The sequence below is a fragment of the Ostrea edulis genome, chromosome 8 (genome assembly GCF_947568905.1).
Source record: "Ostrea edulis chromosome 8, xbOstEdul1.1, whole genome shotgun sequence".
Classification (NCBI taxonomy): Eukaryota; Metazoa; Mollusca; class Bivalvia; order Ostreida; family Ostreidae; genus Ostrea; species Ostrea edulis.
In genome coordinates this window covers 28,247,072-28,274,531 of record NC_079171.1, presented here as the reverse complement: position 1 = coordinate 28,274,531, position 27,460 = coordinate 28,247,072, and the positions used below count along the sequence as shown (strand labels likewise).

The window sequence follows — 27,460 nt, the reverse complement described above, 5'->3', positions numbered from 1 at the left end:
AAAAGACTATTAATGATGTTATAACGGAATAAATCTTTGTGTAATATACAATTATGCCTAAGCCTTGTATGAATAATATTTAAAGGACGGTTGCGAAGTAAAGAGGACGTGAATTTTCTTTTTTCATATTTATGAATAGTCCCCGAGAAACACTTTGTTTTATTTCAACAGGTAGGAAATCCAACTCATTGATAACAGTTGTTACAAATAAAGTTTTATAGATTTGAAGTTTACATTTAGGTACAGTGTAAGTTAGTATCTTTGTTGTGTTAATTTTAACAGGAAAATGTCTTTAAAATAGCTTGGAGTCAACTTCTGGTCCACTTTTTAGATTGTTTTAATCGAGTTGTTTTCCGCCTAATGTAAAACTTATACGGTACCAATTTTGATGAACCAGATGTGCATTTCGACAAATAATGTCTCTTCAGTGATGCTCAACCGAGATGTTTGAAATCCGAAATAACTATGAAGTTTTAGAGCTAAATATAGCCAAAAACAGCGTGCCAAAAAAAGTGGAGCCAAATTCGTCCAAGGATAAGAGCTATGCATGAGGGAGATAATCCTTAATTTGGAAATGAATTTCTAAATTTTATAACAGCAATTAAATATACATCCGTATTTTCAAGCTAGTAACGAAGTACTTAGCTACTGGGCTGTAGAGACCCTCGGGGACTAACAGTCCACCAGTAGAGGGCTCGACCCAGGGGTCATAATGTAATGTTAATGTTCTAGGTCCTTATGTGAAGCGGTTCTCATACCTGTTTCCAAATCAAGAGATTCACCTGATGCTAATAACCTTAATCCTGGAACTATCACTGCTGCACTTAATTGAGGTTTATTCTAACTTTTCATATTTGTTTCGATTTACACATCCTCCCCATTCTTCTGAGGCGTATTCTAATTGTGGTCTTGTAAAAGAAATGTATATCAGCAATAATGTTTTACGATTAAGTTTGAATTGATATTTTTTCACAATCCCCAGTTTTTTTCTTGGCTTTGGCAAGTAATGAGTTGATATAATGTGACCAACTTCGATCTTGAGAAAATATATTCCCTAAATGTTTGTGCTGATCAACAAATTCTAATTGACAGTGTAAAAAATTAGGATAGGGGTAGTCTACATTTTTCTTTTTAGTGAAAAAAGCAACCATCGTTTTTGAAGGATTGCATTTCAAAAACTATCCTTCGGAGCGGTTTTGTAATTGAATAAGATCATGGTATAACAAAAAGCTTAATCGCTTCTAAATTATCAGATGAATGTTGTAAAATAAATATCATCTACAAAAAGTAACCATTTTGTCTGCAACATCATTAATATATATCAAAATCAACATGTCTTCTATTTTTATATCCTATACGTGTATTTCTGTTTTATGGTACAAGTATTTGAGACTTGGAACTAATTCTAAAGTTGTAATTTATGAATTTTGTTGATATATTTTTCCAAACAGAACACCGATTCTTAAAACGTTTAAATTAATTTACTCAAAATTTTGTATAAAGATTCAGTATTTTTGCAAATAACTTACAAATTTGATCTCTACCTCCCACTGTTTTACTTTCATTTTAAATTTTAAGACGAGACCTTAAAAATAATGTGAAATTTGAGAAATTGACATTACTCTTAATATGACAAATCAAATTTAATTGAAGAAATGCTGAGTCAATTTTAAGTGCAAAACGGTCATGTTTAGAACACTGTAGCTCAATAACAAGCATTGTGACCCCCAGTATTTCTTTTCAATTTCCTAATTCTCCTTCAACGTAGAAATCAAAAATACACTTCCCCCCCAAAAAAAAATGACGTTACTCCAAACCTCAGGTGCGAACCTCTTTAAGTGGCATCTCCATAAAATACATTTAAAACTGCATAAATGAGGATTTAAATTACAATTAAAGGTCAGATGCACATACTATCGAAGAGACGGGAGAGTTATGTAATTTGAGGTTCTTACAAAACACGACCAATATTTACGTAATTTGCATAATTGTCCAACATTTGGCACACTTCTTGCATCGCAGGTATATTATTGTCGGGCGACAATATGTACCAATCCTCAGTGTGCATATTGCAGTATATATATTGCTGTCGGCCACGATAGATGGGAAATGGTTGAAATAAGACACGAGTAACTAAAGGTATCTCTTTAAAGAAGAATAAAATTTACTTGCCCAATCATTTGTTGTAAAAATACATGGTAGAAAAACTTATTCAATATGACTTTAAAAAAGGATATTAACACACTTGTGGAGAAACCAAAGATAAACACATAAACAAGATCATTCCGCTAATTAAGTTCAAGAGATATCTCTTAAAACAGAAAAGATTTACTCTATCCGAGTTCAAGAGATATATTTCTAAAACTGAGATATGTCTTTTGATTTTCAAAACAAAATAATTCTGAAATGCACACGGAATGCTCCCCACAGCGGAAGCGCGCCAAAATTGTGTTACGTGTCAGAAGTTGGAGGTGAAGAGATGAAAGCATTTTCGGATTTCGATGTGCACACAAGAATCAATGAAAAATACAAACATCTTATACATATATACTATTTTATATTTACTTTGTCAAACAAATCTACTGTTCAATACGGTAGAGATAACGTTCAGCCATTTTGATCACATACACTTATTACGTCATACAAAAGGCGAAGGTCCTAGAAGGGAGTAACCATTGTAGTGAATTTATTAAGGTTGTCTTTAACTTTAAGAAATATTTCTTTAAATTAAAGAGACATCTTTCAAAGTCAAATAGATATTTCTCTCAGTTATAAGATATCTCTCAAGGTTAAAAGCTCTTTTTCGAATAAATTGTAAAAATTTGCCATAAATAAAACTGAATGCATATGGAGGAAAAGGATGTACCAAAATTTTGAAACCCAGGTTTGTGACTGTAGGATTGGTTCAAAATAGTGATATAGTGTTAATATAACATATATTGTGTTTTAAAGGGTTTTTACCACGATTTTTAATGTAATTAAAATCAGAAGGAGTAACCTTAATAAAGCACGTTCTCACCCAGATTAATACCCAGAGACAGAGAAGAAGATTTTCAAAGAATTTCTACATTTTCACTATATGACCAATAGAGCCCCACCCTAACACAAGAACCCCTGCCCCAGGGGCCATGCATTTCACAATTTTGGTAGAGGGCTCAACGTTCATTATAATTATGCCCACAGTTTGGCTTCTTGATGTCCAGGAGTAAAGAAGAAGATTTTTTAAAATTACACTCATTTTGTTGGTTTTTGCCCCACCCCTCAGGCCCCAGGGGGGCAGGGACCACGAATTTCACAATGTTTGTTCCCCTCCACCCACAGATGCTATATGCCAAAATTGGTTCAGGGGTTTCAGAGAAGAAGCTGAAAATGTTCAAACGTTAACGCACGACGACGGACAAAAACAGATAGCAATAGGTCACCTGAATGAATTCAGGTGACCTAAAAATTCTTATACTATCCAGCTTTTACTTGAAACAGCAAACATAGCTAATTGGTTTGAAATTTAATGATGATAATGATTTTTATATACATATACTCTTGCTTGTAGTATTTTATTTCTTCCTCTTAGTCTTATGCCTTCGTATCTGTGTATTCTTGCATGAAAGTTTTCTTTTATTTTGTATTCTTTTGTTAATCTGTGATATGTCTGTGTACATGTGTACATGTATGTGTCTTTGCCCTTGATATACATGAATGTGATAGTCGGTTTTAAAGCTCTGTCAAACACGTGGTACAAGTTTCAGTACAGGGGCATCTTATTCGCTTTGCAGCTTTGTTCTCGATTACATATATATAACTTAGAAATATTTACTTACCATGTTACCAACACCATAATCATCCATTTATAAAACACGATAAGAATTCCTAATGCACAAAACCACCTCTTGAATCGAAAAATCATAGACATGTATAACAGTCCGTTAAATATACACGCCGCGTGCAAAACGCAAATCATGAGTAAAGGTAAAACTAGGCCTAGTTCTGAAAGAGCATCGGAATGGGTATTTTCGATCCCTTTAGTCAAGTATGTTTGCTCATATAAAACTTGTTTTCCCTGTACCTCGTTCGCCTCATTAACTGTTTGTCCCATCAAAATCATGTTTTAAACGTTTATTTGGATTTTTAAGTGATTTCTACTTTTTTCAACCCAGAGTCATCATTCCTTACACTCACATACCAGGTATTTATCATTTGAACCCAAGCACCTGTTGATGATCTTAGAATCTCAGCCGGCGCGCCCCTTCCCCCTAAACTTTCTATCCGCCACTGCATATTGAATTAAACTATCAAGTTACTATTATTGTTTCCTTGCTAGTTATACACAAGTGCAACGGAAAATATATATTTAAAGGCAAACACTTGCGTGCGGGTATTTTTGTCTTATGACAGCATCTAGTCTATATTTGTAACATTTATCAAAGATACCTGTGTGATGCGCAATGATCCAAGCTTTACGCATGAACCTTGTAAAAAATACTTCAAACACAAACTCAGGACACAGAAACAAAGTAAGCCAAAGCTCAGTGTTAAAAAGACATCTGTTGTGAATGTAGACCAGAAAACATTAGATGCATGTCCAGTTTATCTAACGAATCATTCTCTGAATGAATGCTGGACATGTAGAAACAAACCAATACATGTGCGTCGCAAGTTTCTGAAAGAAAACAATATTTGCTTTGGATGTCGTAAATCCAAGGACCATTATAAACAGAACTGTTCATTAAAGACATAATGTAGTGAATGCAAAAAGCAAAGATCAGCCCACAGCGTTACACATTCAGTTCAAACCAGCAGATAGTGATGGGAAACTAGAAGACTAACACAAAATTAAGTGTTCATGGAGGGGAGAACAATTTGAAGGATCACAAAGTGACTGTAGATTCAAAGTGTACCGCAATTTATGGACATAATTTCCAAGGAAAGTCTTGTGCAAAGATTGTATTAGTGCGAGTGTACCGCAAAGACAATCCTAAAATTTCAATACTGACTTATGCAATTTTAAAGTAACCAATCACTTGCTAAGACAGAGTTATTCTCACTACTCGATATTGTCACCGCAGAGATAGAATACTCAGTCAAAACATGCGTCGGTTCCATATAAAAGATAAATACAGGATATCGGACGAAGTTTTCCATATAAAAGATAAATACAGGATATCGGACGAAGTTATCCATGAGCTACATATGATTGGAGCACATATAAAATCTTGGATGAACGTCAGCCTGCTGAAATTAAACGAAGAAAAAACTGAATTTATAGTGTTTACTTCCAAACATTCAAACGTCTCACCATCTTTTCAACTGTCTTTTGGAAATACCATTATTTCCAACTCGGACTGTGTTCGAAACCTTGGTGTTTTCTTCGACAGTGTACTTTCTTTTAAAAATCATATTAGTTCCATCTCTCGTTCTTGGTTATTATAATCTACGGAATATTGCACGGATTCGTTCTTTCATCAATGATGACGCCTGCAAGACACTTGTATGTTCTCTTGTGTTATAGCGCTTAGACTATGGAAATACACTATTTAAAGGGCTACCCCAAACATATCCGAGAAGGCTACAGACAATCTAAAACTCAGCAGCTCGACTTGTTGCCCGGGTCAGGAAGCATGACCATATATCACCGGTGCTTGTGTCCTTGCACTGGCTTCCAGTTGATTCCCGTGTTGAATACACGATTTTACTACACACATACAAGGCACTAAACAGATTGGCACCGACCTCATCACTGTGTACGAACCAAAACGATCTCTGCGTTCATGCAATTCACGATTGCTAGAAAAACCCCGCGTTCGTACAAAGACCTATGGAGATCGAAGGTTTGATGTAACAGCTGCCACACTATGAAACAGTTTACCGATAGACATCCGTTCGTGTGGCACTGTCAAAAGTTTTAAGACAAACCTCAAAACATCTTTTTAGGAAATCTTTTAACCATATTTTGTAATATATCCTTTTTTAAAGTAAAGGCTGGTTTGTCGCATGAACTCGTGATGTTTAAATTGTTTTATTTTATTTGGATGTTATATTTTATGCTCTGATTAATCTTATCATGTTTTACATTTTACATTGTTAAAGCCCTTAGAGTAATTACAAATTATATAATGCGCTATATAAATGCCGCACATTATTATTATTATTGGAGCAAATTAATTTCAAATTATAGGGAGACTGAAAAATATTGCATCTTTATACGGAATAGGAATGCATAGAAATTTTATGGAAACTTTAATAGATAATTCTATATTTTAGAAATGGATGTTTTAGAACTGCAACCAAATGAGGAAGAAATAAATGCATTTGAGGAGGAAGAAATGGGCGAGGAGTGGTACAGTACACCTTCTCTTAATATCTGCTTTCTAAGTTGTAAGTTTGAAATCCTAATGTCAAATAGTTCTCAGGTTATACTCTTGATGTAAAAGAGTGACCTTGACACTGTAAGTGGATGACGCTCAAAAATGTTTGTGGTGTGCACCCCTCTTCCTCCATATTCCAAATTTAAAGTTTTAATGTCAAACGGTTGTCAAGTCAGCTTTTGGCCTGGACTATATTTTGACATAAAAAATTGACCTTGACTTTATAAATGGGTCAAGGTTAAAAATATTGGTGGAATTCCCCCTTTCCTCATTCCCCCTTCTCATATTCTAAGTGTGAAGTCTTAATGTCAAAGCGTTCTAAAGTTATGGTCAATTCATGTTTTTCTTAATTTGACCTTGAATGAGGAAAGGGGTCAAGGTCAACAATGTTGGTGCACTCTTCAATATCATATCTTCATATTCCAAGTTTTAAGTTTTAATGTCAAATGTTGTCAAGTGAGCTTTTGGTCTGGACTGTATTTTGACAGACTTCATAAATGGGTCAAGGTTAAAAATGTTGGTGGAATTCCCCCTTTCCCATATTCCAAGTTTGAAGTCTTAATGTCAAAGGGTTCTAAAGTTATGGTCTATTCATGTTTTTCTTAATTTGACCTTGAATGAAGAAAGGGGTCAAGGTCAAAAATTTTGGTGCAGTGCACCTTATATCTATGTCCTCTTGCCACGTTCCAAGTTTGAAATCGTAATGTCAAAGGGTTCTCAGCTATCGGCCTGGACTATATGTTGACGTAAAAGATTGACCTTGACTTTATAAGTGGGTCAAGGTCACACGTTTTGGGGGCGGACACCCCTCCTCCTTACCATCTCCTTATGTTCCAAGTTTGAAGTCTTAAAGTCAAAGGGTTCTCTAGTTAGGGCCCGGACAAAATTTGGTTGAAGAAGAAGAAAAATGACAAAAACAATATGTCTCCCCTTTGAAGGGGAGACATAATGATAGCTGCTGACTTGCTTGAATATCAAAATCACCATTACCTGCTTGTGGTGGACTACTTCTCAAAATGGCCGGAAGTTATAAAGCTGGACAACCTATCTAGCAAAACAACTATCGCCTGCTTACAGGACTTATTTCAAGATATGGATTCATTGACGAAATCATTTCCGACAATGGACCCCGGTTTTCATCCATGGAGTTCAAAATGTTCTCAACTGAGATTGGATTCAACATGTCACAAGCAGTCCGCACTTTGCCCAATCCAACGGACAGACAGAAAGAATGGTACAGACAGTGAAAAAGCTTATCATAAAGTCTACAGACTCATTCAAAGCTCTATTGGACTACCGAAATACACCTCTTGACATCGGATTATCGCCAGCACAACTCTTCCTTAAACGCAGACTGAAAACACCACTACCAACCTCTGCGCCATTATTAAAACCACTTGGAATCGCGTCAACTGAAAAACAAGACCCACTATGACAAACGTGCTGGACACGGATTAGAACCTCTCAGAGTTGGAGACAATGTATTCATATACACGGAAGGAAGTTGGAAACCTGGACAAGTTCTTGAACACTGCTCTCCGCCAAGATCGTATATTGTTCAAGCGTCAGATGGAAGGATGTTAAGACGAAACCGCAGACATTTACGGACAACACATTACAGTGCATCTTGTGATGATCGAAATGGCAACCACATTGATTCTCCTACTAGTGCGAATTCAGAAATTGTGCGCGACTGTAATTCTCCTTGTGCGAATTCAGAAATTGTGCGTGACCGTAATTCTAGTGCAAATTCAGAAATTGTGCGCGACCGTAGAGATGATCAATCTGTGGGCAGCCGTAACACTGTAGCTGCAATAATGTAGCCCTCTCTGATTTTTTTTTTTTTTTTTTTTAGGGAGAGGGCTACAACTCCTTAGGATCTCCGTAATGGTGCAAATGCGGGAGTGATTCACTCCCGCAACATTTGCGCTCATTCTAAACATTTCCTGACTTTCTTTACGTAAATAAAATGATATTCTATGTTTCTTAGTCAATATATAAATTTACAACCTGCAACTTAAGATTTGTGAGGCTCTATTCTACCGTTTTCAACAATTTCGATAAATTCCAATTTCTCGATTCATATTTGTGCGCCATGTTTGATGTACTGAAGTATAAACTTCCGATTGTCAAAGCATTTGCATATGCCATATAAGGTAGCATTTACATCAATGGACAAGTATGGAGGCGAAAGCTATTTCGTCGGTATTGAAAAGGTTTGAATTTAATATCAAGTTAAAAACCGAACAGCAGAGTGTAAATTCTTTCTGCAACAATATGATTTTCCTTTCTTTGTCGAAGTGGCTCGAGTAACTACATTTTCGCGCTGATTGTCAATGTTTTGGTTTTTCATTAGATCCGCCTACGAGATCTCGCGATAACAAGCATGGCGGAGCAGACGAAGAATTTTGCATGCTGTACATTGTATTTAATGAAAAACACCTTTATTAGACATGACCGAGCACAAAGTTGGTACTCCTTTTGGTGTAAACAACATTTGGGACTAATACACAGAGTTTATTATCGGTTATTCATAAAATTATTTTGCACCATTACGGAGATCCTATGGAATTGCAGCCCTATCCCGAAAACGTCAGAATTAAAAAAAAAATTGAATAGGGCTACATTATTGCAGCTAGTAACACTGCTGAACCGAACAATCAAAATGTCCCATTTCAAGTTACGCGTGCCGGAAGGAAAATCAAACCACCGAAAAAACTTGATGATCACACCGAGTGACTTTTGTGCTGTTGATAAACTGAGACCTACATGCATTATAACAGATAGGAATTTATTGTAATTTTATTATGTAGATTTTTCTAGTCATTTTCCACTTGCTATTGGTCAATTGCTATGTCCATGATTTTTTGTAACCTCTAGTAATTTTCCATTTGCAATTAGTCAATTGCCATGTCCATATTTTTGTAAATGCCAATAATTTCAATATTTTTCTCTACAGCTTTTATTAATGCATAATAACTTTTTGTTTAGAAAAAAAGGGATGTCACATTCTTAAAATGTGCTTATGATTATTCCGGAAAGTTATCCGTCTTTACTTTTGTATGTTATGAAGATGCGTCATTAAAGTATGTAACTGTCATGACGGCTCCCTTGTATATAACACTACTGCGTAGAACATCGGGTGTGTATTGAATAATGACAAAAATCCCCAATAGTCACTTGGTTTTTGAAGAGACATACAAAGATAAATTGATAATGAACAAATACTATATGACTATGGCCAGAATATTAGAAGGTTGATTGATTGACCCTCGAGAAAATTGTATTAATATGTAGACGTCACACTGCCGTGGAAGGGCTGCAAAAATGTAGGCCTATGCTTATCGCCATTGGGCAGGGAGGGATCTTTAACGTGCCACACCTGTGACACGGGACCTCGGTTTTTGTGGTCTCATCCGAAGGACCGCCCCATTTAGTCGCCTCTTACGACAAGCAACGGGGTACTGATGACCTATTCTAACCCGGACTCCCACGGGATCCGATGTTCGATTAAATATTGTTTAAAGTCCCCCTCGAGAATCTTTCACTCATATGTAGACAACACCATTGCCGGTGACATTGTGGTGAAGTTGCATTTAGATGACAAATTTCACAAGGCGATACCAGTGGCGTACTCGTTAAATCTGAAAGTGTACGGAGTTTCAACGATAGGAAAATGATGATATACTTACGTCTGTCAGTCGTATTAAGGTAGTACTCTACATCGTCATAATGGCTGACTTCCTTTAAAAACATGGATGAAAAAATCGATATCAGCAACATTTGTCTTTTCCTTTTCCATTAAAATACCTAGTCGAGTAGCTCAGTAGGTTTGAATACCGACTGCTGGACTGTAGGTCGCAGGTTCGAGTCCGGCAGGGGTTTTAAATTTTTTTTCAGATTACCTTCTACTGAAACTGTATTTTTTGACAAAATGAAGTAAATTTGAAATTTTTCAACTTCAAAATATTGTTGTACATATCCTCCACTTTTCATCTACATCAAATTTCTCTGGTGTAGCATACCTCCTTAATTGGGCATCACCTGTAGTTCCAGTCGTAAAGAAATATAGACAACTTCGTCTGTGTGGGGACTGCAAGGTGTTGATCAACCCAGTTCTTAAGAGTAGATCAATATCCGGTACCGAGAATACAGGGCATATTCGCTACATCGTCTGGAAGACAACGGTTCTACAGAATAGATTTGACACAAGCATACCATCAAATGGAAGTAGAAGAGCCATGCAGGAAACTACTTACAATCAATACACAGAAAGGTCTCTACCAGTACAACAGGTCACAGGTTTGGAGTAGCTAGTGCCCCAGCCAAATGCCATAGAACAGGTATTACAAGGAATATCGTTCACATCGTGCATACTGGAAGACATGATCATCAGTGGACAATCGGATGAGGAACACTTAGCAAACCTAGAAGCAGTATTGGGACGTTTAGAGAGATTCAGTCTACGGGCAAATCTTGACAAATGTGAATTTTTCAAGGAGCGAGTCACCTAATCTCACATGGTCTCAGAGCAGGGACTTCAGAAGTCACCAGACAAAGTGAATGCTGTGTCGAATGCGCCAAAACCTGAGAACCTACAGCAGCTTCGCTCATTTCTTGGGTTGGTTAACTACTACAGGTCCGTCCTACACAATTTGTCTACTGTGCTTGGACCACTGAATGAAATACTACAAGGGGAGAAGGCTTGGGAAAAGACGTCATTGTGTGATAAATCCTGATGGCACAGGGCGACCAATAGCGTTCGTGTCGTATCTCTTACCAAGGCTAAGAAGAGATACTCTCACATGAAAGTTCCAAGATTGCTGAAACATGTGTTAGCATTTGTTGACGGAACACAACACACATAGTGTGTGTATTCCATTGGCAGGTCATATCCACTATTCTCAAGGGCCAGACCCTGGAGCATCAGGAAACATGAAGAACCACCAATGTAAGCTCCTAACCACAGGGATGACTGTAAATAAGCCAATCATTTTTTAAAAGTTGGTACCAATAGTGGACAGTCACTTCCATCTGGACAAAGTTCTCCAACGTTCCAGCTATCTCCACTGCAAGAGGCTCTTCAGGGCAGAAGTTATGTGGACTTGGTAATTGCCAACGATGTATTTCATAGATGGGATTCTTGGGAACAGCAAGTAGCGTTGGTCACTAACCTAAAGATTTCCTTTGGAATCCACCCGTAATCTTTCCGAGAACACGCATACCACGAATATGACTATGTACGATCTAATATCTCTGTGCGTTTGTAAGGAATGTTAATAGGCGTACTTGTTTCTGTGCCGGTATTAACACCGGCAAGGCGGCACGGACACTTTTTTCTCGACCGGAAATGCGCACGCAATTCCGGGCTATGCCGCTTTGAATTGACCGGGTAGATCGGCAACTGCATATTCCAAGATGGCGTCAAACAGGTAGAAAACCAATATCTGCAATTAACTTTTGCAAATTAATGCGTTAATCTTTCGTTTTGAAACTCATACTAATTGAAAATTATTTACACGCCAACTGAAGCATAATTAATCGACAATAAGCACATTATACACGTATCTAAATCGTTGGATGAGTCGCATGAGAAAGAAGTGCAAATTTTGATTTATATTTTATTGCATCATTTTCCCCCACAGTAACAATGAACTGCACCGGCTGAGGATAAATGGTTCCGATGGAAAAACTACGAGTATTAAAGTGGATGGACCGACTTTAGAAGCGCTGAGAAATAACGGTACGCACATACTATGATACTGGATGTCCCCCTCCCATCAAACATGCACCATGTCATTCTTACACACGGGCGTTTGACGTGATTAAAGAAATCACATAGGCTTCTATATATTGAGGAATAAAGACTATCTTCTACATGTATAAATAAAAATCGCCAAACTGCAATTGAATTGCCAAGAGCTTATTGAAGTCTGGGTTACCTAAGATTAGAAAAGGGGGGGGGGGATGCTCCAGTATAAATTTGAATTAAACTGGTTTTGTTGTCATGCAAGGTGAAGATAACGAACAGTGATCAATCTCATAACTCCTACAAGCAATACAAAATAGATAGTTGGGCAAACACGGACCCCTGGACACACCAGAGGTGGGATCAGGTACCTAGGAGGAGTAAGCATCCCCTGTTGACCGGTCACACCCGCCGTGAGCCCCATATCCTGATCAGGTAAACGGAGTTATCCGCAGTCAAATCAGTGTGCCAAGAACGGCTTAACAATCGGCATGTAAGTGCATTTATATTTGGAATCAAGATTTCCTTGAACTTCTGTCACCCTCCTCCACCTCACTAACATTTTCAGTAAAAAAAAATTGAATTAGATTTGGGTATTGTGCAGTTTGTTACATGGTCATTTTTAGTTGTAACCCCCCATCCCCCGCGGGGAAAAAACATGCAATACATATTATGTAGAATTGATAACTTATAACTTCAGTCAGACATTTTAAGTACATGTTTAATTTTTTAGTAATTTTATATTTGTATTAATTTTTTTGTCAGACCCAACTACTACTGCCTTAATTCTGGAGGCAATTGGTGACCCCAAAACTAAGGGGGATGGGATTGTCTATTTAAAAGAAGCTACCAGTGAAGCTGATGGTAAATATATACATAGTGTACTTTCTGTCATTCTCCTGTTAAAATTACAATATCATACTTTGGAGGATACCATATGACTTGATACAAATTTTTAGAGTAGTAAAATACATGTTTAGATTAAAACCTTAATTAACATACACAGGTTATTCACAGAAAATATTGTTTGTGACAAATCTCACTAATATTTTGTTTAGTTAATTCTGAACTGCATTCAAAATTTCATGAAATCCTTGATACCTCCCCCTTGAAATTAATTGTAGGGTAGGGTGGTCTAATTTCGACCGATTATGTTTACCACGTGAATTGGAAACGAATAGATCGATACATGACAGAGTTAATGTTAAACTGGTTTTTAGATATCCTGATTGCTCTCATCTTGTCATCATTTTGCAGTGTTAAATATCTTTAGAGAAAAAAAAATAAGGAAATACAACGTTTTTAGTAACATTGTCAACATCAGGGTAACTTCGACCATGTATGGGGTAAATTCGACCACATATCTATGTTATACCGTTTTATTGACTTGGGTGTGTCAGTGAAGGGGGGTACAAGCGGAGCAGACTTTTTTTTCAGTTTCGTCCTTATTGTATGAACATTGTGGATCGAGAAATTAATCTATGGTTCTAAATAACAGACTTTGATGCGTTTCTTTGCGTTTCGATACATACGTTTATTGTTCACTAGTCGTGTTTGATGATAACTGTATGACCTTAAAAAGACTAAAAATCTAAGAGAATGATCTGAATTTGTTTCCAAATAATAGATATGATTAAAACGCTGGGTATCTGTGGTACCTATCGGGTGAATGAATATTGTGAACATATTTTGTATGGAATGAAAGGGGGGGGGGGGGGGCTGTGACATGCACAGCAAGAATTTACCATATATTAAAGAATATAACTGTTAAGAAATAATCATTCAACCAAACTATGATACAATTTTGTCCAAAGAAATTGAAATATCCATAACAGGAAGGGAAGGATTTAACCATGGTGATAGCCTGTTACCCCCCATATATCGATGATTTGGACGAGTCCATTGCTACAGCACGTGTTACATAAGATTTTATTTTGTCGCGCAGATACAGAGTTGGACAAAGAAAGAGAGTCTTCCCCTTGTTTGTCAAGAAGTTTTAGGCTACTATTATGCCACCAACTTTCCTCCGGCGTTGTCCCTCTTCTCAATTAAAAAAAACAAACAAACGATGCCCCATTTAAAAATCCGGGATCCACCACTGTGTGCCACTATGAACTAGTAAGTATAGATGTGTTATTTTAAAGCTGTATGACTCGATGTTCATGTATTATTTTTGTACATAATTACTTTAAAGCAGATTAATTACTTTATAAAGTTATTAACTTTCCCTTAATTACATGCTTGAAAACATCTGCATGTAAAAGAAAACAGTGCGAATAGTATTTAGAAAGTAAATATAGTGGCTACATATATAAATCATCCCATAATAGACGTCTATAAATAGACCCACGCGCGTTAGGGGAATCCCTATATGATGTATTAACTCATACGCAACTGTCTAGTTTTAAGGCTGAAAGAGCGTAAAACAACGAATTACTAAGAGGTATTTGATATTTTTATTTCTATTAAACGTATGGTACGGTAATGTTATAACAAAATACACAGCTTTACACAGATAAGACCACCGATGATCTGAAAGTTTGAACTGGTCACGTGACTGTCACTTGAAATGGTAGAGTGACGCGGTTATTTGTAAACATCGATTTAAAATCAAATTATTTGGATTAAAACAGGTGAAATAATTTATGATATGTCGTACAGTCTCATAACTACAGACGTGCGATGATTTAATAGCGTTTTTACGAGATGGAAAAAAAATATTGTAATTCGGACCATACAGCTTTAACAATAAGTTGTATTTGAAATAAATTATTATCCAATTTATTCATTTGTAATGAAACATGTTTTAAATTTAATGTGTTGGGTACGTGTCCACATAAAAACAAAATGATCAGGCTGCCTGGACCCATAATTTGCGCTTGTTGACTGGATCTTACGATATAAGATTCTATATGTACTATAGTGTCATGGGGCGACAATATTTGTAAATTCAGTAAATTACTGAAGAAAACAGAATGTGATTAAAGAAACTTTATCAATATTTAAGTTGCTAAAACTTGAAATGTGATTGTAGGTAAATAATAAATCTTGCATATATATAAGGAAATTCTGTTATACAGCTATAAAGTAAAGTCATGAAGATTTATTGATTTTCTTTCTTGGTTGTTTTTTCTTTTCTTTATTTTCCTTTGCAGCTTGTCTTTCCCGCTTTCCGTTGACAACCTCGTCGCTAGTGAGAAGGCGATGACTGGTAATGCTGCCAGAAGATGACGATTTAAGAATCTTTGGAGTAGGCTGCGGAATGGAGAAGATGTCATCAATTTCAGTATTCCAGTTATGTGCACTATATGTACTGCTGTCCACATCGCCGGCGGCAGTCAGTTCAAGAGCACCGTTTCCTAATGCATTCAAAAGCGTCCCAACGTCTGCTGGGGGTATCTGAGCATCCAGGGTAGCCATGTCGTCTGGTATCCACCCTGGGTCAGTTGAGCTGCTTGATTCATTGACATGTTCAGTTAATGAGACGGCTGTCTCGGCAAGGAGAGTTAAAGACAAGTCAAGCGGTGCAGAGGAGGTAGGTGGCTGGGAGTCACGTGGTGCAGAGGAGGTAGATGGCTGGGAGTCACGGGGTGCAGAGGAGGTAGAGAGCTGGGTGCTCAAGGGAATGTCAAAAGCTTCCGATGGCAAATAAACATAATCTGGCAAAGCGTTGGCATCCATAGGCCAGATACCAGTGGCACGAAACCCATTCTTAATGTTGTCAGCCGTAACCGATTTGTCCCATGCTGATTTAAACAATCTTGGCCAAGTGGCCTTATTGACTTGGTGATCAGGGTGATCTGCCATAAATTCTGAGCATGCTCTGTCATAAGCCTTACTGAAGGGCCCGAACACTGACTTGTCAAGTGGCTGCAGATGGTGGGAAGTGTGAGGAGGTAATGCCATTATCATGATGTTATGAGAAATAGCTGCCTCCAAAAGACCTAACACCTCATGAGAACTGTGTGAATCTAAAATGAGAAGTTGTGGCCTTTGAGTTCCACAGTGTTGAAGGAAGACATTTTTTAACCACAGCTCGCCAAGCAAGTCGCACATCCAAGCCTTTTCTTGATAAGTCCAAACTGTATCTTGGGGTGCATCTATAGTTGCAAATGACTCCAAACATCTCGGGGTTTTACCTTTGACAACACACATCGGAGGCATTTTGTTACCAGCAGCATTGACGCATGCCAGTATTGTAATATTCTGGCGAGAGGTTGAGATTCTTCCTGGCAGAGACTTAACCCCTCGCCGAGCAAGAACGGCAGAGGGACTGTGACAGAATTGTTTTCCAGTTTCATCCGCATTCCATACATCACACGCCGCTAAATTATTCTCTCTGATGATTTTATGAAGATCGTCAAAATATTTGTTAACCACCGTCTTGTTTAGGCCAGCATTTTTTTATTTTTAGGTTTACAAACCCGCCGCTCGCTTTTTCGAATTTTCAGAAAAAAAATAAAATTGAGAAAATTGGGATTTTTTTTCTTTCCGATGTCAAATTTGTATCGGGATCGAGATTTTGAATTTACGAACTCGTATTTCCGGTTGATGAAAACATGGCGCTTTGATGGAGAAAACGTGTATGGCCTGGTTTAGTATAAAATATATCGACGGGAGTGCCGTTCGGAAAGTTTTCGCTCGATCGGAGGACACCCAACTTGCTGGGGAATTTGTTGTTCAGGGGTATGTTGGTGAGATGAGGCATTTGGTGAAAATTGAGGGTTTTAAGACTGACCCAGATGAAGCAAATTCAAGGCAGAGTGAAAATGCGATGCAAATACCGAACGACATGCCAATGCATACTGTCGCTGCATTTGGGGTGCGATACTTAGTGGTATACTATGAAAACAACGCCAAGGCAGTTCCCGAACCAACTAAACGAAATGCTTTTGATGTGCTCCGTGATGTAAACAGAGTTTATGACTGGCTGCCCCCACCCAAGTAAGTTCTTATCAAGTAATAAAAACCCTAAAAAAAAAAAAAAGAAAACAACAACAACAAAAAACCATGTAATTTTAAAAGTCGGCAATATTAAAATGCAATGTACGAGCAAATCCTCTTTTTGAGCTACTTTCACTTTACATGTATATAGCTATAGTGTTCCTCTTGAAATTTTATTTCAAAGTTTTTGAATTTTTGTTAAAATTTTGTAGAAGGACACCATCAAACAATAAGGACAAGCTCTATAATGATGTTCTTCAGAAATGTATGGATACCTTTCAAGTTGGTTTTCGTAGACAACAGCAGGATATTGGATCAAAGATCATCAACACTCTAGTGGAAACTCTTTGGTTTATTGACCCTTTTCTTGACAAAATGAAGGAAAGATCCTGCAAGATCCCAGACGAGCTCTACTTTTGTGGATACAGAGATTTGAAAAAGTGTTATAAAAAATATGTTGGTGTACAGGTAAACTTGATTGCTATGTGAAAATGATATTTGATATTTTGGATTATTGTTTTGAAAAAAAAAAAAAAAAATAACAAACATGTCCAGGGTGTCTTAGTTTTTACTGAAATACTTCAATATTTTATTTAGAAATAGGATAACAACAACATACAGTGACTAAATTGTTTTTACAGATGAAAGCGCCAGAACTTAAGGCCAGTCTAGATGCCTTAGCAGAGGTACTGATGTATCCATGGTGGACGAATCCTCGCTTTCAAGTATTTTACAAATGTGTGAATGGTCTGTACAAGGCATTGGAGAAATACCATAAATTTCTAGCAAATCAGCAGGAGCGTACCAACCAAAACCATGCATCCCCTACACCTGTTAGATCTCTCAACGACAATTGGTCCTTAAAGTCTATAGAGGGTCAGTATTTAAAACATCATCACAAGGTCAAAGTTTTGAATAGCAAGGGCCAAAATAATGGTACAATGTACGTGTCATCAAAGAAATTTCAATACAAGGAAGGCCTAAAGATTTCTTTAATATATAAATAAAAGGCATCTGACAATTTTTCATCATTTTCTCACAAACAAAATTTGTTAAATATATTTAATATTTCAGGTAATCCAGGTCAGTCTGTACCAACTGACTGTAAATCCCTTATTTCAAAACTTGAAACCTTCGATACTTACGAAGCAGTCCCATTAGACAATTTTGAACCTAGTGAGGTGAGTGATAGGCGCAAATGGAGAATGAAGATAGAGAGCGTGTTACCATTTCCAGTATCATTGTTTTCAATCAGTTTTGGGAACTACATTGGCAATTCACTTTCTTTATGGAAAATACCATGTGCAAATGAAAGAAGTGCTGAAAAAGAACTTGAAGTAGTGACTCACATTAAGGACAAAATGCCTGTGTTTTCTACCAGAGCAATAAGGAAAGAGTTTTTTGAAAGATATCCGAATCTGAAACCATATGAACTGAGAAATATGTTCTTCAAGCTTACAAATTTTGAATACTGTGCAGAGAATCAAACCACTGCAGCTGTTGATGAACGATTCTTGAAGTTTATTTTATCTAGTGATGATGAAGACTTAATAGTGGACCTTAGGAAAAACAATGGCCGTCCTTGTGACCCGAAGCTACAACCATTTTGGGATGAACTTGCCAAGTTACTGGAGGAGGTTTCAACAGTGGATGATCGCCGCCAGCATTCAACATCCTATCTTCCATTTGCAATTTCTATTGATGATTTACGAGAACAAGTGAAAGCAAGACTTCCTCCAGGTGATCCGACTCCTTCAAATTCCTGGATCAGACTGAATTTCATGCCATCTAACCCAATGGCTAAAACGGCAGCAAACTACACCGGCAGATTCAATGTTAAATATGCTGTACAGCAACGATTGCTGCGTGCACAACATGATGATGCATCCTTTGCCTTACATCAGTTCTACATGTTGAAAGACATGGCCGTCCAGTACAGGGAATTTGCTCACATGCAGTGTCTTGATGATAAAGCAATCGTACCCATAGGTGAACCATACCGACCTGTTTCCACTGGTGTTAGGGCACATCATCAAGGACTGACAATTAGCAATAGCAAAGGCCTACTTTGTCTCGATCACGATTACAGCATTGCTGGGATGGTACCTTCAGTGTGCTTTCAAGTGTCTATTCCTGAAAATTCCAGAGATTCATTTCATTCAGGAACCTTACATATTACACTGAAAGACAAGGTATTCCAGAGCTCCACTCCATTTAGGCATGGTATGGAAACCATCAACATTTTGCGGGAGTTTCATAGTCATGATGATGTGAATTTGGATAAGCCAATACTCTTCCGTTATACAGATGGTGGTCCTGACCACAGGACAACATTTCGCTCTGTTCAAGTTGCTGCTTTGCTGGAATTTATAAGTTTGGATTTAGACTTGCTAGTCTGTGTTAGAACAGCCCCAAACCAAAGCTATAATAATCCTGCAGAGAGGATGATGTCAATTTTGAATATTGCATTGCAGAATACCGCCCTTTGTCGTACAGCCATGTCTGAGGGAAGAGAGCTACAAGCAAAGCGATTGACATCACTTGCTTCCATACGAAGATATGCTGAGAAAAATCCAGATTTCAAAACTGACTATATAGATTCTATTCAGGAGCCTATCACTATTATTTCTGAACGATTTCAGAAACTTAAACTAAAAGGAAAACCTGCTCATGTGCACAGTGCAGCAACAGATGGAGAAATCAAAGATCTGCTTGAAATTATTCATGTGCTCGATCAAGACTACAAAACAGAAGATATTTCAAACTTTGAAAAATCTAGGATGGTTCATGCATTCATGAAGTCACATGCAAGGTTTCGCCAGTATTCCTTTCAGGTATGGTAATATGCATTGTAATTTTTGCATGTTAAAATGACATATAATGGTGTGAAGTATTAGTTAATGTCCCTTCGTAGAATAATAGCTTGCTAGCTTTTGGTATCCTAATTATTTATGAAGCTTAGATATGCATTAAATTGAGCTTGATCAAAGAAACAGTGCATGTACTAATCTTGTAACGAACACTCATTCTTTCATGCTTTTTCATACTCAGCTAGTATACTAACTTTCCTATTGCACACTCTACCTGCTTGCTAATATAATATGGCTAGGACACTGGATCATAAATTTCAGCTGAAGAAGTGCAAGGATGCTTGCTGCTCATATTGCACAATTAACCCACCTAGACTTCCTCATGATGTGTTTGAACAGCTTTCTTTCTTACCTGACCCAGTATTGGGATGTGATGGCAGATTCAAACCATTTACTGAAGTTTATGGCACTGAAACATCAGATTCAGATAGACCCTCTTTGCACAAAAAACCTGAACTTACAGAGAGAGACAAAAAATTCAAGACCATGCTTGTTGCTGGTTTGTTACATGTTTACTTGAAAATCATTTTAAATGGTGTCAGTTAACAAAGTTTAAACTTCTGCTGGGTACATTTTAAGTTGTTAAATGTTGTTCAATCTGATATTTAAAAAAAATGTGTTCAAAACAAGTTCATTTGATATTCTTTACCATTTTCGATGTTGGTAACATCAAAAATGGTAAAGTTTTTATTTATTTCATCCATCATATGTTGTTCTTTTATTTAATAGCCAAAGTTCGCAACTATGTTGTCTGCCATGACTGTGGAAAAAGACGGGTTGTGTATTCTGCTGCAAAACTAACTAGGGAGCAAGAAACCGCAGTCACTCGTGTGAAGGAAGAGCTGCTTTACTCATGTGGTAACCCTCTTTTCCCTGGTGGTGCTTACCAAGATATTATCATCGTTAAGGAGGGGATGAATTGTCAGAGCCCCATGGAGACCACGTACTATTCTGGTACTCATTTTAATTGATGCATTTTATGAGAATTTTGAAAATTGTCTACAATTCTACAGCCTCACAATATATATGCTCTATGGAGGTAGTTGGTAACTTATGACAAACATAATATCAAAATAGTTCATTATTTATAACAGGAACTGCCCAGGTGTTTGAGTCTGTGTGTTTTCATTGTGGCAAAGACGAAGATTTGGCTGATAACGATGAAATAAACAATTTAAGGTCGAACTATCTTGTTCGTCCCATTTGTAACCACTGTGTAGCCAGTGGAAAGGAGCCGGTTACACGAGCATCAAAGAAACAGCGAAAATAAATGTACATTACAGAATAAAGTCGATAATGAATCAAAATAGGGATTTTTGATTTTTTTTTATTTCCTCCTCCTCTGGGACTTAATAATTCTTGGGTTCGTAAACCAAAAAATAAAAAAATGCTGGCCTTAGCATTCGAGAACGCGAAGTGCACAGCTGCTCTGGTTTGCGTATGACAATTTCTGGATGCCTAGACTTGAATCCTCTCCACCAGTCATCTCCGGGAACCCCATTCTGAAATGTGAAACCTTTTAATTTGGCAAGGCGAGGAACTTTAATTACGAGTTGCTTTTTGGTGACCCCAAAGCCCTTTTCTGCGGCAGCCTAAACCCTCTCCACTATAGTATTTTCTATTGGAAATACCGTTTTCCGTCCCGGTTTTGCACCTTTTTTAATTTTTCCGGTCACATGATCCACTATTGTTGTTTTGGGGACTTTGAACATTTTGGATGCTTTTCCGTAGCTCATCCCTTTCAACTTTACAGCATCCACCGCATTTTCCAGATCTGATTCTTTGTATTTGACATAAATATTCTGTCCTTTCATCGGCATCTAAAATAGGAAATTTATTTTGTGCTTTAATAAAAGAAAAAATATTACCGTGCGAGTTTTTATTTTATTTTTTATTTAAAACTTTTACAATGAAAACATTTTAATTTCTTCTCTGTAATCTTCTATGGCAGTGCGGATATTCTCGTCTAGTAAGGCACATGTCTTACAAAGAGAACCGGCGACAAACACGATACTCGTTTCTCCCTCGTCAAGTTTTGGTTTTTCTTGACTCAGAATTTCGTATAAACATATGCCAATACGGAAATTCGATGACAACTTTATTAAAAGGGAGCCAAGATCCATCAAGCATTCGTGGTCAAAAAGTACTTCGTTCTCAAGAAAATAAATTACTTCCTTCCTAACTAAAGTGTGTAAGATAGAACCGTCACTTCCGTGTACTCCAATCTCTCGTTTGTGAATCATCTTTGTCAAGTTTTGATACATGCTGAAAATAATTGAATAATACGAATGTTATATTGTTATGCTATTCAGTTCGGTTGTTCAGCTAAATTTCGCGTCCGGTAAGGGGATGCATTTTTTTTTTAATACACATCGTGTGATTTATTTTTTTTTATCTGAAGAGGCGGTGGCTTTCAGGAATGCTCATATATTTTATTTCTTTCTTTTTTTTAATTCTAGGATGTCAGATAATATATTCGTTTTAAAGTATTTAAAATTTTTCACACACTCTTTAAGTTGTGCGAGTTTTTGCACTGCCATAGTAAACTTAAACACTATATTTACATATCGGTCGAAATAACCCACATGCAATGAAATTGTGTATGGGTAACTTCGACCGATTACTCTGAAATATTTCTGTTGATAAATGGATGTAATCATACAGTTTACATATATATTTCATTATTTTCTGAATTCGATTTCATCTTTTTGTTAACAATAACAGCAATGGATAGTTTGATGAATTTTTAAGATACCTTTTATGGTGTTGTGTCACTCTCTGTACGATCGAAAATTGTCGTTCGTAAATTCCCGGGGCGTCTAGTCTGTCAAGTATTTCCGTGGTAACCATCAAAGTCAAACAAATGTTTTGTAAGAACTCGGAAAATAAAATTCAAAAATTGTATGAGAAAGTATTTTATTTCCGGAAAATGGCATAATACATACAATGACATATTTAACTGAAGTAAAACACCATCGGTCGAAATTACCCAGGTGGTCGAAATTGGACCACCCTACCCTAATTCTAATATGTAGTTAAATTGAATGAAATCTTTCCTGCATTATTCTGAATACTTTACAGCTTACACATTGTAATGTATATAATCATTACTCCATATTGTTCTAATCTTGGTTTCATTGCTTAAAGAGGTCAGAATTTTTTTAATATATCATGACTGAACACTATAATTTAAAATTAAAAGCCAAAAGGTTATCAATTGATGCATTTCATGTAAAAGTCCTGAAACTTTTCCAGTACAAGTTGCCAGTACACAATGGACAGCAGAGGCTGAAAGTGCCTTAATGGACATATTCCGTGAAACTGATGAGAAAGGTCCTGTCAAAAACAAATGGGCCAAAATTTCACAAAAACTGAAAGATGCTGGTTTCCATTTTTCATCTGAGCAATGTCGATTAAAGATCAAATATTTGAAAGAAAATTTTTCTAAAATTTCCAAACAAAGAACAAAAAGTGGGAATAGAACACCAGATACAGGTGTAAGTGATGAGATTGAGGAAAAGATGCTGTTGACGTTTTCTACCCCAGACTGCAAACCAATTTATGTTACAGAGTCAGGTAGATTATTTAAACAATATTGTATTCACTAATAAGTAACATAATCAGGTACTATTGATATTGGTGAATTCACAATGAAGTCATTTATTTTTACTCTCAAATACACATTTCATGAAATTTATTTAAAGATATATAACAAAAGAGAAAATCAGCATTTCAATTTCTTTAAAATTAATTTAGAAAAGAAAATTCAGTCTAATGATAACGGTGAAAACCCAGCAGCCAAAAAAAAGAGGAAGACATGTGGTAAGTTATTTGAATTTATATTAATTTGGCACTCGTCTCCATAGATAGGTACCCTTGTAGCATCATAGGAGTCGTTTGTTATAAATTTCTAGGTCTTGGAATTTAAGATCCTATAGCATGTAAAGCCAAACTTTCTGCTTACCTAGAGAAACATTATGTACTACTGTAAAGGTTTTGAATTCAACTCTATATATACATATATAAAACATGTCACATATTATCAAAATTGATTCTTTTTTAAATTGATTCTGGGCAGAGAAAAACTTAATATATCCAAGAAGAACAAGTGCATGTCAGTGGTTAGGGGGGGGGGGGGGGTTCACCACTGCCTTGGGGATAGTTCATGCAATGAAGGAGTACTTGGCCTGATACTGAAACGTCAGAGTGGCAGTTTTTTACGAAACCCATGGTCTTTCATCAAAGCCAGTTATTTGTGCATATTTCCTGAGACCACATCTAGAAATTTTGTAATGAAACCTGGACAGTTAATTGAATTTAAATTTCACCCAAATTGTAAAAATGGATGTGAATGGTAAGCCTCTTTAACTTCATTTTCTGCAACGTTTAATGGGTTCAACATTTGATCTCCATCTTCATCATCCTGGTCCAGAAACTCCTCAATGTCGTTTTCATTCTGGATGCACAGATTATGCAGGATACACGCGGCTTGAATTGTATCACATGAACTTCGAACAGATCTATTGTTGATATGTTTTAGTCGACGGAATCTACCTTTCAGAAAGTCCAAAAGCTCTTTCAATAACTTGCAGCTTGGAGGAGAGACATTTGTTAAAATATTTCTGTTGTCGTGTGAGATGTCCGTTATCTCGATATGGGGTAATCAGCCAGACTTTCAATGGATACGCACCATCCCCCAATAGATGATTGCGACCATAGCGACATTTTTGATACCCTTCTTCCCAGATGCTTGAGTTTCTTAAAACTTTGGCATCGTGGACCCGACCTGGCCATCCAATGTTAGTGTGAATAAATTGTAGATTGTCTTTACAAATTCCTTGCAGAACAATCTAGTGAAATTTCTTTCTATTGTAATAGGAATTTGGATTTTCAACAGGGGGTTCTATCGAAATGTGTGAGCCATCAATTGCTCCGATTACTCCTGGAAAATTGTGTGCACCCATGTCATTAAAATGGTCAGAAATAGTGTCCATTTCAGCATCACTGGGCCAGTTGATAAATTTATTGAGTAAATGGTTGTTAATACAATCTATAACTTTTCCTCTATATTTCAAGAATGTGTATTCAGTTACTCCAAATCTGTCACTAATTTCCATTGTGTTTTCTTGTGAAGCTAAGTATCTTAGTGTCATCAATACTTTTTTATCTGTTGCAAGCTCCTCACGGCCTCCCTTGTATTCACGTTTTTTCAGCTCCCTACATCTTCCCAGATGCTGACATAAAATTTCTGCTGTCCCTTTTGACACTCGAAAAAATCTTCGAAAACTGTCAGGGAACAAAGATGGCACTGTTTTCTAGAAGAACCTTGAGTTTTTTCTCTTCTTTTTCGAATCCTGTCAAAGAGATAGAGTAAATTAATTAATTCAAAATAATTGGAAAAATCAGCAAAACTAGGTTCAACACTAGATCAAAATAAAATATGTGTGTGTTTCCTATTTCACTCCCCCAAATTAGGTAGAGTCAAGATGTAAATATTGGTGGCCGCCACTCAATCTATATTAAGGCCGCCAGTTATTCAATTCTCTCTCTCTTTCTCTCTCTCTCTCTCTGAAAATAAAAGGGGTGCAATCATAAACTCAAATAATATAGATGCTCTCTCTAAAAGAATATTGCGCGCAATAATTGGATTAATCAATGATATAATCTAAGGAGCAATAATTCAGTTATTGCGTGCATCAATTGAACTCAATATTGAATTAATGCGCGCTTCAATTCATTTGAAGAGAGCAATGATTCAATAGCGCACTTCAGCAGAATAATTAATGATATCAATTCAATTAATGCGCAATAATTCAGAATGGAAGGTATCATTAATTATTTGAAGATATCTTTAATTGAATTATTCCACGCACTAAATTAATAGATGATATTTTCAAATAATCAAAAGATATATGCTATGAACGTTGCTATGAGAGATAAACACGACTGAAGAAAATATATATATAGTAGTACGACATATCTATATCATGAATACTTAGTATCAAATGCTTACATTCCGTTTGACAAGTATGATTTAAGAAAGGGAAATATCGTGCAATCGTCGTCGTCCAGTAGTTCGTCGATAAGAAAGGGTATAGACCATGAAAGCATGTTATTGTCCGCCATATTAGATTATGCCGTATATGCCCTGGAACACTTGTTTCTTGGCTGTTTGCCGGTCTGCGCCGGTTACAGAAATCGGGAGAGAAACAAGTACACCTAATTTGTTCACTAAAGTCTCCACGCTTGCTATTTTTATCAGGAGCGGATCCAGGAATTGCGGTTACGGGAGGGGGAGGGATCTGGATTTTACATATTTTATAGGGCTTGAAATGTGTCTCCTATTTAGTCATTTGTACTATTTTCTATCATGTTTATAAGGTGAAATTAATAAAATGACGTCTAAATAAAAGAAATTGATTGCAGGATTGTACAATCAGCCGGTAGGAAATTAGAGTCTTGTTCAAGTTTTGATGACATTCAAAGCAAAGTAACAGAGTTTGGGAGAGAATTTCCCCCAATTCAGAAAATGTACGATGTATCACTTATATCACATGGATTTATCATGGACAACAAAGCTCTTAAACTCTTACCGGTTGACTGTCAAAATAAGACATTTTATCCAGCTAACATGTATGGTGACGGCAATTTCCTACAAAGAACGGCAAGTGTGCTGGTCTTTGGAACTGAAGACAGACATCTTGAAATGCGAGTTAGAATAATATATTGATTGGTTTTTTATGTTTGCCGCCACACTCAACAATTTTTCAGTTTTATGGTGGCGCCCAGTTTTTGTTGGTGGAAGAGAGAACCCAGATACAATGTACCTGGGAAGAGACCACCGACCTTCCGAAAGTAAACTGGGAAACTTTCTCACGTACCGGTGCGAGCAGTTAGAATAATAAGAACTTGTTGAAAATGAAGAAAGACATCTCAGTGATCAATATTTGTCTATTGGAACAAATTCAGATGTTAAGGACAGTAATGCGAAACAGTTTGGCATGTTTTTTTTAACAGTACTTGGATTAGAAATTAACTCCTACAACCATCAGATGGATATACCGAGCAGAAGTCCTTAGACTTTGTTAAAAAAATTCCTACATGGGAATTTGGCAGATTGCAGCCTTATTCAACATCTTCGAGATGAAAGTAAATTTGGTATATTAAAGTCAAGTAATAAGACTTCCGGTTGTTCGTGGCTGTACATGTGTGAATTTATCGGTAATGTACCGATAGTTTCTGTCGATTACATACTAATTAGTAGGTTATCTAGCGTAATGAAAATGGTTCTGTAGTAAGAAATCAGTAGCTTTCAATGAATAAAAGTTGAACAGTTCAAGAAAGATATCGCATCATCGTCTTCAAGTGTAGGCACTGTGTAAATTCAATATGGCGGACAATACCCAGACTTACCAACGAGAATTAAAACCTGCAAACAAATATACCGAGTGCCTCGTTGGTGATGAAATTGAATATTGTTCCCAGTGATGTACAGTAAACATTAACACTATTGATAAGCCTAAGAAACGTTTACA

At 36.8% G+C, this 27,460-nt stretch overlaps 2 protein-coding genes and 1 pseudogene across 2 annotated transcripts; 2 read left to right on the top strand and 1 right to left on the bottom strand.

Annotated features, from left to right (window-relative positions):
* The first annotated feature begins 16,503 nt into the window (after positions 1-16,503).
* LOC130049660 (uncharacterized) lies at positions 16,504-17,544 on the top strand. Its single transcript, XM_056147543.1, has 2 exons — positions 16,504-17,055; positions 17,268-17,544. The coding sequence occupies exons 1-2, from the start codon at positions 16,682-16,684 to the stop codon at positions 17,542-17,544; spliced, it is 651 nt and encodes a 216-aa protein (XP_056003518.1). The 5' UTR covers positions 16,504-16,681.
* A 662-nt stretch (positions 17,545-18,206) lies between these two features.
* LOC130049522 (uncharacterized) lies at positions 18,207-21,232 on the top strand. Its single transcript, XM_056147302.1, has 3 exons — positions 18,207-19,889; positions 20,655-20,879; positions 21,020-21,232. The coding sequence occupies exons 1-2, from the start codon at positions 18,261-18,263 to the stop codon at positions 20,724-20,726; spliced, it is 1,701 nt and encodes a 566-aa protein (XP_056003277.1). The 5' UTR covers positions 18,207-18,260; the 3' UTR covers positions 20,727-20,879; positions 21,020-21,232.
* A 3,017-nt stretch (positions 21,233-24,249) lies between these two features.
* LOC130049659 (putative nuclease HARBI1) lies at positions 24,250-26,542 on the bottom strand (annotated as a pseudogene).
* Between the last annotated feature and the right edge of the window lie 918 nt (positions 26,543-27,460).